Below are 18942 nucleotides of genomic sequence, written 5' to 3'. Positions count from 1 at the left end.
CTGAAGCCCCGAGGCCCAGATGGGTCGATATGCAAGCCAAGGGCAGAGCTACGGCTCTGCGAATTCAAGCACACTGGCCTACTTCTGGAGACCTTCTGTCTAGAAGCAATTCCTACTATGGCTGGCTGGAATCCAGCCAGCCCAGCTTGGGCCGGCGCGGCCGCTTTAAGAGAGGGGCGGGGCCCGGCGCAGGCAAGGCAGGGCCTGCCCACAAGGCTGCTTTTCCTTTTTGATCCATTCAAAAATTACTCATTGCAAATTCCCGGACAGCTCGGGGAGGAGAAGCTGGGGGGGGCGGAGGACAGAGAAGGCTGCAGCGGCGCAACGCTAGGACTCCCGGACCCCGCGGGCTGAGATCGGACCCGCAGCAGCCACCGGCCCGCTCCGAGCTCCAGTGGCCTCTCCAGGAAGCGTCAGTCTCCGCCCGGAGATCTGGGAGCACCGCCCCCGCCGTCCTCCCCGGACCCCCCGTCTCCGGCGCGCGGGCGATGGGCGGCCACTGAGCGGGCAATCGGCACCGCGACCCCAGCCCTCGGCATGGCCGCGCGCGAGGAGCTGTACAGCAAAGTCACCCCGCGCAGGGACCGCCTGCAGCGCCCGGGCACCGTCAAGCATGGGTCGGCGCTGGACGTGCTCCTGTCCATGGGCTTTCCCCGCGCCCGCGCGTAAGTCGTCACCCGCCTGGGCCCCGCGACCCTCGACTTCGCTCCGGCTCGCCATCCTGGCACTGCCTGAAACCTGCTTAGGGGAACACGATGGGCGCGCTGGCGGCTGGAGTGTCGGGCTAGGGAATTGCTTGGGGATGCTGGACGGCCGGGGCATCAGGTTCGAATCCCGGGTTTCGCTGGTAGCTCTGGGCGGTTCGCGCGCGCTTCTCCAGAGGTCTCTTATATTAAGCCCGGGAGAGGCGGGTCCCTTGGAGGACTTGGATCCCTTATCCATCCAGAGTGGTGAGCTGTTTGGGAGAGGAGGTTAGGGGTCGGTCTACTGGTGACTGGCGAAAGGCGAGGGGCAGCGGGGCAGGGTGGCCGGCGCCCCCGCTGCAGAGGCTTCCAGCTCCGGATGTCGCTCTTGAGCTCCCGGCTCCCTCCGGAGTGGGAGGAGCGGGAGCGTGGGTGTCGCTGCGTGTTCATTGATAGAGAGGATGGAATGGGAAGGAGAAGTGATTCCTCCAGGGGACCAGGGTTCTCGTCAGTGGTGACGGCAGAGCAGAAAGCTGTGGGTGCTCGAAAGTATGGGGCGGGGTCGGGGGGGGGGCTACCCTCATTCCTCCTCCTTCCTTTCCGAGGGTGGGCAGGTGAAGGGCAAGAGAGCGCAGGTGGCTGTAGCTGTAGCCTTCTGGGAAGAGCAAGGTTGCCAGCGACAGCCTGCAACAGTTCTCTGGAGCCGGTGCACACCAGGGCAAGGGACTGGGACCTCTCCTGATAGAAAGCCATCGCCTTCTCTGGTTAATTCCTGGTTTGCTTGTTTCCTCGGTGGAGACACAAAGTTCGGGATGGTGGCAGGTGCTGCTCTCTCTTTCAGTTACATCACCAGAATTGAAGAGTTGGGCGAACTTAATCAGATAGGGTCGAGTCAGTAAGTTCGTTCTTGCCTCCGCTTTCATTCACGAGGTAACTCAAGGTGTTCTCACTGGGAGCCTTGTTTCCTTACTAACGTGGGGGCAGTCTAAGGAGAGAAGACTTCTATTCAGGAATGCATCATCCTAGCCAACCTGCTCAGACAGGCTGCAGTGCTGTTTGGCCCGTGCCATGAAAGGCTACAACGTAGACCGAGACCTTTGCTTTCTGCTGACTTCCAAACACTACAACACCAGGAGAAGATATGAAGGGTTTTGCATGGGGTGCCAAGTGGGGGGTCCTCCATGGAAGGCCCTGAGGATGGGTGGCGATCTAGAGCCTCAGAGCGGAAGTTGCTTAGTTCCAGGCAGCTGCCATTCCTGAGGTGAGATCAGAGTCAAGGACCCAAATTGATTAAGTAAACGAAGAAGTGGTTCAGTGGACTCTTTATGTGTTCATATTTGATATTCAGCGGGCTTTAAGGGAACGAACGGTCTGTTTCCTTCCGTAGTCCTCAGAGGCCTTGCTCCGGTCATGACAGACTAAAATGATGGCCTGATGAATTCTTCTTTAATCCCTGAGATCGCACAAGAGCAAGATTACTGTCGACATACTACTGAGGATTGGAAACACTTTATTTACATTACCCAGCTTAGTGAAGACATATTCCATGCCTGTTTTATGACCTAGGAAGCTGGGGTTTAAAGAGGTTATACAACATACTTAGGGTCACACTAGTTAGGAGGAAAGCAGAGACTCAAACCCAGGCCTGCTGTCTGCACTGTCAGACCTCAAAGGAAGAGCCATGAGGTTCTGTGTGGATGTAGACAGGCACTAAGTCAGAACACTTTATCTGTTTCTATCAGCTGCTGGAACAAACAAATGGCTATAGGCTGGATGGCTTTAATCAGCAGAAATGTATTCTCTCCATATTCTAGAGGACAGATGTTCCAAGTTGCTATCCTTGGGGTAAAACTGTGTTGGTGAAGTTGTTCTCCCTCTGAAGGCTCCAGGGGGACAATCTATTCCATTCTGCCAGTTTCTGGTGGCTCCTGGGAATTGTTTGATTGTGGCTACCCCATTTCATTCCGCCCAGTCTGTATCCTTAATTGTATTCTCTTTGCACCAAACCCTCTGGGTGTCTTTTTATGATACATATAGAAAACTGTGTGTGTGTGTGTGTGTGTGTGTGTGTGTGTGTGTGAGAGAGAGAGAGAGAGAGAGAGAGAGAGAGAGGCAGGACAGCTTATGGAAGTCTAGTTCTCTCCTTGTACCACATGGGTCTCAAGGGGGCAAACACAGGACAGCAAGCTTGATGGTAAGCTCTTGATACAATCAACTCCAGGTCCATCCCTGTCATCAGCAAATGGCAGGACTCTGTTAGTTTTTATGGCTTAGTAGTATTCCACGAATGCATAAGATTGCCCTGTGGTCTCGTGGGTAATCCGGAATAATTACCCATGTCAAAGTCATTCCTGAACTTCATAAGGTCATTCTTGTAAAGTCTTTTCTTTGCCATGTAAAGTAGTGTTTACATGTTTTAGGGATTAAGACATAGGCACCTGGCAGTGGTGGCTCACCCCTTTAATCCCAGCACATGGGAAGCAGTGGCAGACAGCCTGATCTAGAGTGAGTTCCAAGACATCCAGAGAAAGCTAAACAGAGAAAAATCGGTCTCAAACAACAAAACAAAGCAACGTCCCCCAAACCAAAACCAACACACATACACACAAACCTGGAAGGGGCGGGACCATAGATATCTTTTGGAGAGTCATTAGTTAGCCTACCACAAAGTATTTTACTATTTCTGTTATTGCCTCCCTTCCTTTATCCAAGAGGAAACAGAGAAGGTCCAAGGAAGGGAGGTGGGAGGTGGGGTTTATTGCTCTTAGCTAAATTTCTCCTAACAGGAAGTGGTGTTCTTGGTGTCACCTGACCAAATTCAGTGTCCTGAGCAGGTTTTATTTTGCTTTTTTTTGTTTTTTGTTTGTTTGTTTGTTTTGTTTTCATGCTCATGGGGTCTCCTATATTCCAGGCTGGCTTTGAATTCACTATAAAGCTGAAACTGGCCTTTATTCCCTGGTCTTCCTGCTTCTTCTCTCTCCACAGTGGTAGGGGTAGGGTAATACATATGTGTCTCCACACAAGGCCCCAAAGGAGGCTTGAATGGGGTGGGGGTCCCTATCCCACCCTAAAGACACAAGTGTCTGCCTTTCACCTTAGCGGGTCGACTCAGGTCGTTAAGAGGCAGCTATTGCAGATTTCTGAGGACAGGCTTTTAACTTTGTGTGGAGAATGGAGGAAGAGGAGGAGGAGGAGGACTGCCAGACTTACCTGACCAGAAATACTCACTGGAGCATCCAGTCCTGCCTAGAGAGTAATGAGCAGAATGAATAGAAGGTTATGGGAGGTGACAAAGCCTCGGAGAGGAGTGACAAACCAGAGAGGACATACCCTGAGGTCCCAGAAAAGTCTTGATGTAGCAGATGAAAAGAGACCCTTTTAGCCTTCTGAGGAGAAGGAGCTGAAGTCGGGGCTACCGGCCAGACTCCTCAGGGTATAACAGTGACTGGACTCTGGATGGCTACAGAGAGGCCAGGCCAGCAGGCCCAGGTTCCATTCTGAACTATGCTGTACCATGCTTGGTCCTGGAGTTGACTTAACCCCAGGGCCTTGCTGGAGCCTTCTCAGGGGAATGCTCTTAATAAGCCCCGGCTTGTTAAGTGCTTGACAGAGCTGAAAGCAGCAGACTGCCTGGCTGGGCCATCAGGGTGACCTCGGGGTATGTTCTCTGTGGCTTGTCACTCCTCTCCGAGGCCGTGTCACCTCACATAAGCTTCTGTCTAACCTAAACTGCTGTGGAAGGACCTGTTTGTGCTGCACTTGGTGGTTCTGTTGGGGAGCCAATGAGGCAGGGCTGAGCTGAGGCCTCTGGAAGGAAACTTTCAAGGGCTCTATGGCTCACCCCTTCCCTTTTCTTTTTATGCTCATTAGTTGTGTGCTGGCCCAAATGTTCTAAAAATAGAAACCCAGCTTCCTCCAGGCTGGTGAGGTTAATCTGAAGGAAAAGGAAGAGTGACCAGTGGGCAAAGGCCTGAGGCCCATGAGGCCTCAGACACTCGAGTGGTCCTAGGGAAACTGGAAGCAGCCTATAGCTGAACACACCCAACTTCAGTCAAGGGAGCACTCTCTGCATGTTGCCCACGCTGGTTTTAGAGGATAGATGCTCCCAGTCTGTCTCTAGGGGCCAACTGTGTCCCTTCGAGCAAGTCGCTGAGTGACAGAATCCAAGCACTCGTTGCTCATACAGCCCCTGTCCAGGCCTTTCACCTTTTTTTTCTCATTCGTTTATTTTAGTTTTGAGATACGTAGCCCAGGCTGACCTCAAACTCACTGTGTAACTAAGGCTGGCTTTGAATGCTCAGTCCAACTGCACCCCTTCCTGAGTGCTGGGAACAAAGTTGATACACTACTTATTTTTATTTATTTATTTTTATGTGCATTGGTGTTTTGTTCACATGTATTTCTGTGTGAAGGTGCCAGAGCAAAGGTACTAGATCCCCTGAAACTGGAGTTATGGACAGATGTGAACTGCTGTGTGGATGCTGTGAGTTGAACCCAGGTCCTCTGGAAGAGCAGTCAGTGCTCTTAACCATAGAGCCATCTCCCTGAGCCCCTTATTTTTAATTTTTTTAAGGTTGCCTGTGGCTAGAACTGTCTTTGATTATAAAAAAATAACGGCTTGTATGTATTTGCTAATGAGAGAGAGAGAGAGAGAGAACACTGTGTGGCTCATTGGCTTAGCCTCCACAAATTCTGGGTTCAATCCCCAGCTCTATGAGAGAAACAAATAACAAAACAAGAAAGTCTTGCAAGGGGCCCTGGCAGGAGAGCAGTATCCCAAGTTCTAGTCCAGCATCAGCATGATTCTTGAATCATCGACTTTCCCATTGTGTCTCTTTTCCTCAACATGGTGGTCGGTCAGCTCCCGTACACAGCAGCACTTGCCCTGCTAACAGGGGCAAGGAACTGGAAAAACAGAGCCGGGACATTCACTATTATTTTGATAATATTGTGTTGCCAGAAGGAGCGATGAGGTGGGTGTTGTTGGTATATCTACAGGTAGGAATGGCTGGGTGGGGCAGGCTTGTTTTTCTCAGTTGAGAATATTAGAGCTGTGTCTAAAGAGCTGGACAGTGGCAGAAAGCTGGAGTAAGCGCCTGGGACTTGGCTTCAGGCCACAAGCCAAGTTAGCTACACCTCACTGCTCAAAGACAAAGGCAGCCCAAAGTAGCCCCCTGAGCTGTTGAGAGCCAACCTGCAGGGCCATGCATTAAAATATCTAGTTTCTCGGGATCCCTCTCTTTTACCTGTTGGCGGACACTGGATCCTCTGAAAGCATTTGGCCAAGCAGGCATCTCTGAAATGTAGCCAACTCTGATCTGGGGCCTGTAGCTCCTTCCCTGTTTATCTTGGATAGAAAACGATAGTTGTGGTCTACTTGCCTCAGCGTTCTTAACAGGTGGACAGGGCAATAAGTCTCTGCCTACTGTAACTATGTGCCTGTGCACATTCTCTACACTTGTGAGTTACTGTGCAGTTTAAAAAACACTCCAGTGTGCATGAAACATCAGCAACTTCATAGTAGTCCTCTGAGGGCTATTTGCCAATGACCACACGGTTAGCTTTCGGGGGTCCTTATTGCTGTATGGACCTCAGCCTAAAACTTCAAGTCCAGTGAACTTTCTGTGTGCAGAGAGATTGCAACTTAAAAGGACGCGGGCAGACGGTCTTTTTCAAGTCTGTTGAGGAGTCATAAACTACCAACTGATGAACATGGACAGGCAAATGCAGAAAGACAGGGCATATCCAAGACCTCAACGTTTTCTTGTGTCGGGTCAGTAAGAAGTATCGGTAGGGTCACAGTACTTGTCTTCAAGCCTGACGGAGTGCAAGGAGAGACCCACTCCAGGAAGTTTCCCTCTGGCACTGTGAAAGTTTTCTTGCATCCTTTTGTAGAAAGTCCCTCTTGAGTTCAGACTCTGAGCCTTGTGCAACTTCCTATCTGGTTATTAATTTAGCTGGTATTTTTCTAGACTTACATGTAAGTGGTATCATACGATGCTTAATTGTGTTTTCTTGAGTTTGGAGTGACTGTGTGTGTGTGTGTGTGTGTGTGTGTGTGTGTGTGTGAGAGAGAGAGAGAGAGAGAGAGAGAGAGAGGAGGGGGAGGGGAGAAGGGCAGAGAGGGAGAGGGAGATTTTTTAAGGTTTTCTGAGATAGGGCCCCATATTATCTAGGCTGGCCTCAAATGTAGTATCTGAGGCTCGTTTTGAACTTGGGGCCTTGTTGCCTCCACCTTATAAGCACAGTGATTGTGGACATGTGCTGCCACACTTGGCTTGATCATGATATTTTCTGTTCAAAATCCTGTGTTGTGAATCAGTAGTTCATTTCTTTTGATTGCCCTTGAGACCCGTGAATGGGCTGCTGGCCTAATTATAAACCCCTGAATACAGCTTCTATGAAAATTCCCCGTTACGCCCTAATTTCTAATTATACGTTAGGCTTTTAGACCGCATTGGCGATGACACAGCAGATTCTCAAACATCACCACTTTTAAGTCTTAGAAATTGAACGTTTGATGAGGAAACAAGCCCAGAAGTCTAAGGGCTGTGGAAACAGATGAACACCCAACCTTACTGTTGTGTGCTTGCTTTACCAGCCGACTACCTTCAACTCCAGCTGCCTCTGCCCAGCCATTTTTGGAGCTTAAAGGCTTTGCTCTGGCTCCCACCACAGCTACTCTGGCTAAGGACAGGGGCTCTGCAGAAGCCTCTGCCATCCCAGTAGACACTGCCTGTGTATAGGGCTTCCCTTCTCTGGGCATCTGTCAGCTGTCTTATCTGTCTGTCCCCAGCAGGCATTGCACACAAGGGCCTTTTTCCTCTGTGCTTGCATCTGGGGACTGGAGAGAGCCCATCTTTAATCTGCTTCCTTCCTCTTGCCTTGGCGAGTGGTTTGAAATCCTTTCTAGGTTTGAGTCCTAGGTCTGCCCCTTACCGGCCAGATGAGCTTGGGGTGAGTTTCTGAACACACCAAGCCTTTTTCCTGTCTCTACGACTATCTGACCCCTACTGACATCTAAAATTTTTCATCTCGAGCAGTCTTCTGCCTCAGCCTTCTGAGTAACTGGAATTATAGGTGTGTGCCACCAAGCCAAGCTCTGCTTATGAAATTCTGACAGTAACATTGGGACACGTGTGCCTGTGAGATGTGCCAGTCCATGCAAGCAATGGAGGAGTACCTCACCCCTCTGTAAGAGACAGTTTCTACTGCCACTTGAGTGGCTATATCATTCTTCATGGTGCTGGTACTGTCTGGATGCCTGGGTACTCTATGCCTTTATGTCTCCCTGCCTCTCTCTGAGCTGGGATACACAGTAGTAGATGGGCAGAGGCCAATGGTGTTTCTCAGTACTGCATTCTGCTCCCTCGTGCCTGGCTCCCTCCAGAGGGTCTGAGCAGTGCCAGGCCAAGTACAGCAGAAGCATAGTAGAGCCAGCACTGCCCAAGCTGCCGGCTGTGACTGATGGCCAGGCTCAGGGATCCGATGGGGTACCATATGGCTGTCTACTGATTACTCTCAAATGGAATCAGACTTGAGGTCTGGAGAGAGGGAGGGAGGGAGGGAGGGAGGGAGGGAGGGAGGGAGAGAGAGAGAGAGAGAGAGAGAGAGAGAGAGAGAGAGAGAGAGAGAGAGAATCTCCTGTGCCTTTCTGCACTGTGAGTGACGGGCACAGCCCCAAGCAGGACACAGAGTCAGTGCCAGGAGAAGGGTGGTAGCAGTACCCATGGGGACTAAGAGCCCTTGTCTTCTTCTTCTTCAAGGAGGAGTCTCTCGGGGACCACTGGGAATTTGCCCAAAGACTTCAGGGAGAATCTCTCTGCTACTTGTTGTATTTTTTCTTGGAGGATGGTGGGTATGTGAGATTGGGTAGAATCCTCTGGATCCTCTCCCAAGGGTACACGAGTTTAATCCTCTGCCCCCCCCCCGCCATTTATTATTTATTTATTTTGAGATCCAGCTGGCACTGAACTCTTCATCCCCCTGCCTCAGTATGCCCAGTGTTCCATTTTCTAATACCCCTTTCGTTTGTGACTTGAATTATCCTCTTTGCCTCCTACTCTTTATGAGTGGACGGTGTCCCAGATGACCACCTCCTGTGCCATGGTATCCCACTAAGCTCCGGGAGTAGAGGGAATGCCAAATGGCAGTCTTCCCAGCAAGCACTGCAGGCAGCCTCTGCTGCATCTGGTCGGTCTGCTGCTGTAGACTGTAGGCTGTTGCCAGCAGCCCTCCAGTGGCAGGGGAATGTCCAGTGGCAGGTGAATGTCCAGTGGCAGGTCAATGTCTTCTTAGGCTAGAGTGAATGTCCAGAGGTGTTGGGCATCATCACCTCAGGAGCAGGCCAGTGGTAATGGTGCAAGCAGGGATCTTTGGCATTCTGACCCAAAATGAAACTGACTTTCTTGGCTTTTTACACTTGTGTCCTTGGCTTCCTGGGCCTCACTGATTCCTACTGTAAAGGACTTTGAACTCAGCCATTCCTTAGATCCTTTGCAATCACCTGAGTGGCACCCGGGTGACTTGAACAAGTGTGTTGAACGTCACCAGGACATTTGTGTGGCTTCTTTTCTATCCCAGGGCACCTGGATTGTGTGCCTTCACCTTTGTTTTCTTTCCAACAACATGTTCTTGTCAAAGAACATTCTTCGGGGGCATAGGGAAATGGCTCAGTTGGTAAAGTACCTGCCCTGCAACCTTGAGAGCCTGAGTTCCACCGTGAGTACCCACATAAAAAGCCAGCTATGGTGATCCACACTTAAGGTCACATTACTGGGTGTGTTCATGGAGCTTGCTGGTGAGCCTAGCCCAGTCATGGAGTGTCAAATTCCAGTTCCCAGAGAGACCCCTGACAAAGGGCAAGGTGTATGGCTGCTGCAGGATGACACCTGAGGTTGTCCTCTGGCTTCCATGTGCACACATGAACACACATGTGCACACTCATGCACATACACACACACACACACGCACACATCAAGCTCTTTAGGACTGTTGATATTCTAGAGAGTAAATAAATGGAAAGAAAGAAAGATATGAGCCAATTACAGCCATGGGGAGTCATTTAATGAGTGTGCATTAGAGTAATTTCCCAATTGGTATGAAATGTGCTTGCTTTCCTGCAAAATACAACCAAAGCGCTGATTAAATAGAAGAGGAGGTCCTGCCTGCAGCCTGGCACCTAAGCTCACCAAATGATTCAGGGACACCTTCTCAGTTAAAGGGACATCTCCCCTTCACTGGAGTTGCCAGATGTTTATATAATGCTTCCGGTACGCTCCCTGGCTCCTGCGGAGGCATAAACATTCTTGTGTATAAAGCAGCCTTGGCAGCGGAACTCTCAGGATTAAGGCTGTTTCTATGCAGGGGCGAGAAGCTGAAAGAAAAGCCAGCCAGGGTTCACAGTGGTCTGCAGAATGCCTGGGCGAGGCGGAGGGCACAGAAGAAGGATAGGGCAGCTGTCTGCTTTCGGGTGTTATAGCCCTGTGGCTGGAGGGAGGAGCTGAGTTGTTTAGAATCCTCCTTCTGTGGAGACTCTGCCCTGTTCAGAAATACTTACAGAGAGCATTCACTCTCTAAATGTTTACTCTTTTGTCCCAGGAAGGAAGCACTTCAAGAGGGAAGGAAGTGTGCTTCCATCGCTGTTGCACACAGTGCATTCAGCCACAGAGACATATGCAGAGCCCTGCAGGGTCAACTGGAGTCTCCAAACCGGAGTCGTCTGCAGACTCGCTTCTTACTCTGCTCACTCCTGGAAGAGCCCACCTGTGTGTCCTTTCTCCTTTTTGCCTGGTTACATTTGTCCATCTCTGACAGAGCAGCTGGGGCCTGCTTGACTGCTCTTATCCCCATCCACTTCCTATCTCCCTCAAGCCTTCCTAAACGTGACCTGTGAAACAAACCAAGCAAAGGGGCAGCCCTACATCACCTTCTAGGGATTCAGAATAAACTTCCTGAGCTCCTCTGATGGCTTGTTAATGAGAAGTTGCTGTGGATCGTGAATTTTCAGAAAAACAAAGCCAAAAAGCGTAGACACTTCAATGCATATTTGCCGGAAGCTGTGAAATCTTGTTCTAATAGGAGCTGGGGGCGGGGGGGTGGGTACAGATATAATTAGATCTGATCTCTCTCTCTCCCTGAGACATTGGTACTCTGGTGTGAAAGACAAAAACTTATGGCCACGTGGTACATACAGACCAAGGGATAGAAGACACATCTGTGGGCTGGGATGGAAGTCAGTTGACATAGTGTTTGGCTAGCATGCACAAAGTCCCAGGCTTAATCCCCAGCACCCTGTCAATGAGGAGTATTGATGAACACTTGTAATTCACCATCTCAGGAGATAGAGGCAGAAGGATTAGAAGTGTAAGATCTTCCTCACATACATAGTGACTTCAAGGCCAGCCTGGGCTACATTGCACAGGAGGAAGATAGGACCAGAGGACCAGAGAGGGAAACTTGAGTTTGAAATGCAAATCTAACAGCATCAATTAATTTTCTTTTGTCAGGGGGAGGAAGAAAGGGAGGGAGTGTTTCAAAGGATTTTATATTACAAGTGGAGCATCTCTGACCCAAGAAGCCAAACTCTGAAAAGCTCTAAAATGTACAAATTTAGACACAAACACGATGTTGCAAGTGGCAGGTCTCATATCTGGCCTCAGGACACAGAGGCACCCAAAAATACGTGACACAGCCTGCAGGTTATGCCTGTGAGGTGTGGGGCATAAGTGAGTTTTGTGTGCTTAGACTTGGGTCCCTTCCCCCAAAGAAAGTTTATTTGATGTACATGCAGTTGTCCCCGAAAGGGGATGAGGCGTGTGGTCCTCCTATCCCAAGCATTTTGGATAAGGGATGCTTGAACTGGACAGACTGTGAGATACTCCAGAAGGAGAAGCTCAGACGTGCATGGCCGGGACAGTAGCACAGTTTCACTGTCCCGGGCCCTCGGATAAAACTGAAGACAAGTAAGAGGAGCGGATGAAGTGAGGCTTTCAGAGTCTCACAGGTTGTCTGTGACAGAAGCAAACAAAACCATTAGATTACACCCCTAAAGCCAGCCCCCAAGGTCTGGTCCCTTATTTAGACCCTTCTTCCTCCTGTGGCTGACTCTCGAGGTTCAGCTATCACAGTATTAGCCTTTACATGCAGTTTCTCTCCTTTTCCTCGCCCAGCCTCCCTTCCATTTAATGTTCTGCTTTGAGACAAGATCTCACTCTATAGCCCAGGCTAGCCCACAGTGCCTCCTCTGTGCTGGGGTTACAGGTACTGCACCCATCCCTCCCTGTCGTTTGCTTTGTTTCCCTGCTATTGCTGGCCATGTGCTTGCTTCTCACTCTACTGAAGACAATTGTCATTTGCTTTTAGGCCTTCTGGGAATGACAACCCCTGAGGAGGAGGGTGGGATCGGGTGAGGAAATACCACCTCCAGTGGAGATCTGTGTCACTTGAAGGGACTCTGGCTTGTTGGAGTAAGGTGAACATGGTTCTGCCAGCCCTTGCCCTCCCCCACCACCTTACCCATCCCCTCTGCCTCGATAAACACCATTAGATTACATTCCTAGAGCTACCAAGGTCTGTTTCCTTATTTGGCCACTTCCACTTCTTGAGGCTGACTACCAAGGTTCAGCCATCAAAGTATTGAATTCCACCAATCAAAAGCCCCCTTTGGCTCACCTAACTAAAATGCCCAATTCAAATTAAACAGGTCATCTTGACAGGGGGTTTCCCTTTGTGCAATTATAAACCACCATTTTTCTATGGGACATTTTTCCATCTCCTCTCTATCCAGAAACAGTCCTTTGTCCTCTGGGACAAACACCCCTCCTCCCTCTCTCTTGTTTCCTTCCTCTTCTCTCTTCTCTCTTATCTTCTATCTCCTCCCTTTGTCTCTTATTCCCTGTCTGCTGTCCCTCTGGGACTAATACACCTCCTTTGTGCTGAGAACTTGGTCTTGGGCATCCTAAGCGCACACTTTTCCTAACATTACCCATCCATCCATGAAAGTTGGAACAAGGTATTTTCTTCTGGGGCTGAAAATGGGCTTTTGAATAGAATAGTTCAAGTCCTGGCTCTGTTGCTTTCTGAGGATCTGGTTTTATTGTGTGACAAATCTTCTCCTGGGGAGACACATCTACTCACTCCAGATAGGGACCCCATGACAGACCAAAGTACAAATGCCACCAAAGTCCTACGTGGTGAACTAGTGAGCTTTATTGGGGTTACTTACAGGATATATGGGTGAGGGGTTATTTACAGGAGCAGCAATGACTCAAAGACAGCTACATTACCAAATCCCACCCCAACATGGGTGACAACTCACAAAAGCTGGCACCCTGGAGCCCACTGCACAGCTCATCAGCTTGGAGAGTGTCTTTTCCAGGTGCCGCAGGTGGTCTAACCCTCTTCCAGACAGCTCTGCTGGCTTCTGCTTCTTCCAGGCAGTCGGTCTGGTCTCGGAGACTTATGTGCACCGTTTTTACCTTGAGAGTTGTCCCCAGAGCTTATTCTGGCCTTTCTTACTCTGGCAGGGAGGGACCTGGTGAATCTGTCATCTCAGGGACTTGCTGAAGCTAATTCGAGTTCACGTTCCTGCTTAAGACGCTTCCCTGAAGGATGGGATGTCTCCATCTCAAAGACAATGTTGAGCAATACGTTGTCAACAAGTTAATTCTGTAGATGGGGTGAACCAAACGGAGGCAATGGCTATGTAAGTGAAACCCACAAAGAGCTGCGTGGGTAAAGAAAGCCACGGGCATACACAAAGCTACGTGTGATTTATCTTCTGTGGTCCGGCCCTGGTTCTGGGGTCTGCTAGGTGCACGTGGACCCTTTGTTTCAGAGGACATGGTGAGGACAGCTTGGGTCACGGAGAGCTTTCTCCAAAACGAACACTTCCGTCTGGAGGCGTCCATTTTCACCTCATCTGTTTTGGGAATTGGGGATATGAGTCATAAGAAGTTAGCAAGTGGCTTTTGTGAAGCGCCGCACATACGGCGAAGGGTGTGTGGAGCTGCTTCCGTTAGCTGCTGTCAAAAGTTACTACGCATTGAACAACTTTGAACACTCAAGTTTATTTGGTAGTTTGGGAGCCCGAAGTCGAGGAGTTGTTTTCTTGTTCTGTATTTTTTTTTCTGTCATTTGTTTTTCAACGGGGCCTGGTATGTAGTTGGGCTAGCCTGGAACTCTCTCTATGATGAGTCTAGCCTCACACTTAACAGCAACTTTGCCTCTGATCCTGAATGTTGGAATTACAGGCATGAACCACACCACACGCGCCTGGCTCCAAAGCGTCTCTTACAGGCTTAGATCGAAGTGCAGATGAACTGGGGCTCTGTCTGAAGGCTCTAGGAGAGACTCTGGGCTCACCTTTCCCAGCCCTGGGAGTCTGTCTAAATTCTATGGCCAGTGGCACCGCCCTTAAAACATATTGGTTTGACATCTGTGGCATCCTTATTTCTCTTCCCCTGCCTCTGGCTCCCCTGCCTCACTCTGTCCCTTCTAAGTACCCTTGTGGTTGTACCTCCCCAGTTTAAGAAACTTAGTTCAGCCACCTCTGTAAAGTGTCTGTTGTAGCATCCCAGGTTCTAACATTAGGGCATGAGCAGCTTCCAGATGCTCTTAGTCTGTCAGCTACGGCCTGAGGTCCACATTTCTTCCTAGTCTGTGACACTTGTCACATTTTCCTTTCCTGTCACTAACCATCACTTGCTATCTTATTTCTTTTTTTTTCCACTTCTGTTTTTTTGAGACGGGGTTTCTCTGTGAAGCCCTGACTGTCGTGGAACTCACTCTGTAGACCAGACTGGCCTCAAACTCAAGAGATCTACTTGCCTCTGCCTCCTGGGTGCTGAGATTAAAGGTGTGTGTCACCCCTGCCTGGTATATTACTCTTAACTTTAATTCCCAACCCTGATATTTGTAGTCAGCCTTTGCTGAGTGTCTGCTGTGTACTGGGCCATCTTTTAAACTCTTCACAGCAAATTATTTTGTACCTCACAAACAAGCTTGTGAGATGGGAACAGCTACCGCCATGTTACAGGTGAGAGAGCACAACCTATAAGAGGTGGGAGCAGGGCACAAGGGCTGGCGAGACTCACTGAGAGGCAGCTTCTTGTTTGCTTGTGCTGTAGTTCTGGGAGGTAGACCCTCACACATGCTAGGGAAACACTTCAGCATTGAGCTGCGCCCAGCCCCCTTCCTTTTTTTTATAAGGTTCTTAAAGTTTTAAAAGGGTGATTTCTTTTATTTTTTGGAACTATAGTTGCGTTATATCCTCTTCCCTTCGGTATTGTGAACTTGATACAGTCATCAGAGAGGAAAGAATCTCCATTGAGGAAATGCCTGCATGAGATCTAGCTGTAAGGCATTTTCTCAATTAGTGATCAGATGGGAGGGACCAGCCCACTGTGGATGATACCATCGGTGGGCTGGAGATCCTGAGTTTTATAAGAAAGCAAGCTGAGCAAGCCAGTAAGCAGCATCCCTCCATGGCCTCTGCATCAGCTCCTGCCTCCAGGTTCCTGCCCTGTTTGAGTTCCTGTCCTGACTTTCTTCAGTGATGAATAATGATGTGGAAGTGTAAACCAAATAAACCCTTCCCCCCCACCCCAACTTGCTTTTTGATCACGTTATGTTATTACAGCAATAGAAACCCCAAGACACCTTTCTACCTTCAAAATCTTCCCATGTATCCCTCCTTGCTCTTTCAAATTCATGGCTTCCCTTTTCATTGTTATATACAAATACTTATATACACATATGTATATACATGTGTTCCTAAATACAACATGCTTAGTATGTCACTTATTTGTATATTTTTATGTACAACGAGCTAGCATGATCTCCTTCACTGCATAAATGGTCTTGAATAATCTGTTTGAGAATGTCATTGAGTCCTGCTGAATGAAGCCTACACTCTTTGTCCCAGGGAAACACTGCTGACTTGGCTTTTGTCTCTTGTCTTCAGCTTGTCCTTGGCTGGTACAGGCATAGCAAATATGCACCCAGCCTGATTTTTTGCAGGTGTATCCAAGGGAACTACTGTTGGCTATGTCCCCCTCAGAAGCCCAAGGAGGGAAACAGGTGAATGGGAAGTCTTTTTGTTTTTAAAGATTTATGTATTTATTTTCTATGAGTGCACTGTAGCTGTCTTCAGACACACCAGAAGAGGGCATCGGATCCCATTACAGATGGTTGTGAGCTGCAATGTGGTTGCTGGGAATGATCTCAGGTCCTCTGGAAGAGCAGTCAGAGCTCTTAACTGCTGAGCCATCTCTCCAGCCCTTTTGTTTTGAGACAGGCTTTCTCTGTGTAGCCCTGGCTGTCCTGGAACTCAATCTGTAGACCAGGCTGGCCTCGAACTCAAGAGATCTACCTGCCTCTGCCTACCCAGAGGGATTAAAAGATATGAGCCACCACCACCTGACTTAGAGAATTCTAAACCAGCCCCAGAGTGCTGGCCTCTGGCTGGTGTTCTGTGAGGTTTGAGAAGTAACTGAAGGCAGGAAACTCAAGTTCCAAATAAATGAGTTAATATCCCTAGATTACATAGGCCTGAGGTCACAAGGGCAGCATGGTTTACCCCTTGGTTTATTTCTGGGCTCCACCCTAAATAGCCCTGTGGTTGGCTTTCTAGTGGTGTTGACAATGATGCTAACCCCCCTTTGGAACTCTGTGTGTGTGTGTGTGTGTGTGTTGTGGGTGGGGTGGGGACAGGCACTGGGTAGTTCTTGGAGTTACAGATCATCCAGTTCCTGCCAACCTCGCAGCTTCCACCTGCTGCTGACACTGAGCCACGATGGTAGAAACAGGAAGTGCATTCTTGTTCCTGTAGCTTCACTGAGAGACTCCCTGGGCAAAACACATTATGGCTTGTTTGGTACTGAGTTTGTGATCAGACTGAAGCAGGTTCAAATCCCAACTCTGCATGACCAAGTTAACAAAAATCTCTGTGAGCTGCAGTGTGGTCCTCTCTTAAATGCAAGGTAATGACATTTATCTCAAAGCATTGCTCTAGTGATGGAAGAAGACAGAGCATGCAGGGGGATCAGTATGAAGTCTGTTGGCAAGTGCGCATTGAGTGACAGGCAGGGTGGAACCATAGCACTGAGAGAAGTGCAGAAGGGGATTCTATGTGCAGAAGGGATTTTTCCATTTGTTTTGGGTTGTTGTTGTTTGAGACTGAGTCTCATGTAACCCAGGCTGGCCTCCAACTCACCCTACAGCTGATGAAGGCTTTGAACATCCCTCCTCCAAGACAAGTGTGCACAAAGATGCACGGCACATTTTGGTTTCTTTTTGCTGCCTACTCTGTCCTAAAGTAGAAGATTTCCTGGCCTCAGCCTCTGCATTGTTGGAGCTATAAGCTAGAGCTGCCACACCCGACCAAGTAAAGATTATAAGCCACTCATGTCTTCTGCTGGGCTTCCCGTGTGCACAGAGCTGGTTCTCTCCCTTCTCAGGAATGATCTATGGCCAGGAGTGGCCTATATAGCCTATATAGGTACTCACTAGCCAATATAGTTCATATATATATATATATATATATATATATATATATATATATATATATATGTACTTTGGAGACCCTGAGGCTCAGAAGTACAAATTCAGCCTAGAACACATGAGACCATATCTAAGAACAAAACAACAACAACAACTAAATAAATAATAAAAAAAGAAACCTATAAAGTTGAGCCTTCTGGCATAGACCCTTATCCCAGCACAGAGGACACTGACTACAGCAGGAGAATGGTAAGTTCAAGGCTAGCCTGTGCTACATGGTGAGAACCTGTCTCAAGAAAACAAAGCAAGCAAGCAAACAAACAAAAGCCAAGGGCTGGGAGTGTAGCTTAGTGGGGGAGCACTTGCCTAGCATGCACAAGGTCCTGGGTTTGAGCTCCCATTTAGCAGAAACAAGGAGAGAACAAGAACAAACCCAGAATCCATGACACGTTGGCTAGGTTGAGCGCAGGACCCCTGTGGAAGCCAGCTTGTAGGTAGGACCTGAAAATCAGCTGGGATGTAAACATGAGCCTCCAGAGATGTCAGGTCTCAGGTCTGAAGTGTCCTTTATACCTCATGAAGTTTTTATCCCAGTGGAAGTCCACAACTGTACCCACAGCAGGCTGAAAGAAAGCTGTGCCCCCTTGCCTTTCAGGCACTGCAGAGCTCTCAACCTCACTTCACCTATCACTCATGGCAGGAGGAGCTAAGTGCAGGAGCCAGGGAGGTCACCCTGGCAGGACTTGGGTCTAGACAAGTGTGAAGCGTGCCAGTGCTTTGATCCTCAGGAGACCTGGACTTACAGAGAATTTTGTACTGTGACAGGCAGCTGGCCTCGAGGATGCTGAAGTTGAATGTTAGGGCATGGAGTTGTAATGGTTTTTGTTGTCTGGTTTTTTAAATTCCTTCCCTTTCCATCTTCTGTAGCCTAGGGAACTGCTCCTTGTATCTTCTGAGTTGTCTGCAAATAGTAACGTGGGGTTACAGCTGTTTAGTTTGGAGAATGCTTGACAAGATAAGGAAAAAGGCAGGGCACAGAGAGTCGGGTTAGTTCAACAAAGAATCACTAAGCCTAACAGGGACCCAAGATTTTGCTGTGTTGGCAGTATGAGTACAAAGAGGAATAAGTCCCAGCCTCTGACTACAAGAAGCAGATGACTTTGATATGTGATACGATCGAGCAAGGGGGGGGGTATCTCTAATCTGTGGGCTGCCATGTGAACATAGGAAGCTTATCAGAGGACTTTCATGGGGAGGTTATCATTGTGAGGGGCAGAATCAGGTCTTAGTTCACAAGGACAAACAACCTTGAAAAACCAGTGGCGCAAAGATACATTCTATTTCTTGAGGCTTCACGCTCATGCTCTGGCTTCTGCTGAACATGGGTGACTTTCTGACTGATAACCCTGGGAAACCTCAAGCATTCTACTTTGGACTTAGAAACAAGTCACAGGGAACATGCTGGCCTACCCTGGGCTGTAAGGCCTAAAGAGATGAAGGTCTCCTTTAGTGGTCCAGGTAGCTTCTTCCTCATGCACCCTTCCCAGGGATGGTTAGGAAGACTGTCTCTGCACAAGGCTGAAGCATGTACAATGATGGGAGGCTAGCCAGGGCCTCAGCAGAGGTCTTCTTGAGCATCTGTATGCAGACCAATCTCCCATGGCTGAAGTAATCCTGCTGTGACTGTTTTCTACACATGTGACAGGGAATGGGGACGTGGAGCTAGAGAGTTGGGCATGGGTGCTTCTCAAGCAGT

At 48.9% G+C, this 18942-nt stretch overlaps 1 protein-coding gene across 1 annotated transcript in view; it reads left to right on the top strand.

Moving 5' to 3' along the window:
* Nucleotides 1-231: 231 nt before the first annotated feature.
* Ubash3b (ubiquitin associated and SH3 domain containing B) overlaps nt 232-18942 on the top strand; it is a 156854-nt gene continuing 138143 nt past the window's right edge. Inside the window, exon 1 of the mRNA XM_021172197.3 lies at nt 232-665. Coding sequence (XP_021027856.1) covers nt 538-665 — 128 coding nt within the window. The 5' untranslated portion in view covers nt 232-537. The remainder of the gene's footprint in view (nt 666-18942) is intronic.

Source organism: Mus caroli, unplaced genomic scaffold, assembly GCF_978045245.1.
Source record: "Mus caroli unplaced genomic scaffold, Mus_caroli_1 scaffold_11, whole genome shotgun sequence".
NCBI classification, from domain to species: Eukaryota; Metazoa; Chordata; class Mammalia; order Rodentia; family Muridae; genus Mus; species Mus caroli.
Note: the sequence above shows the minus strand (reverse complement) of the source record. Positions and strands in the feature narration are given on the sequence as shown.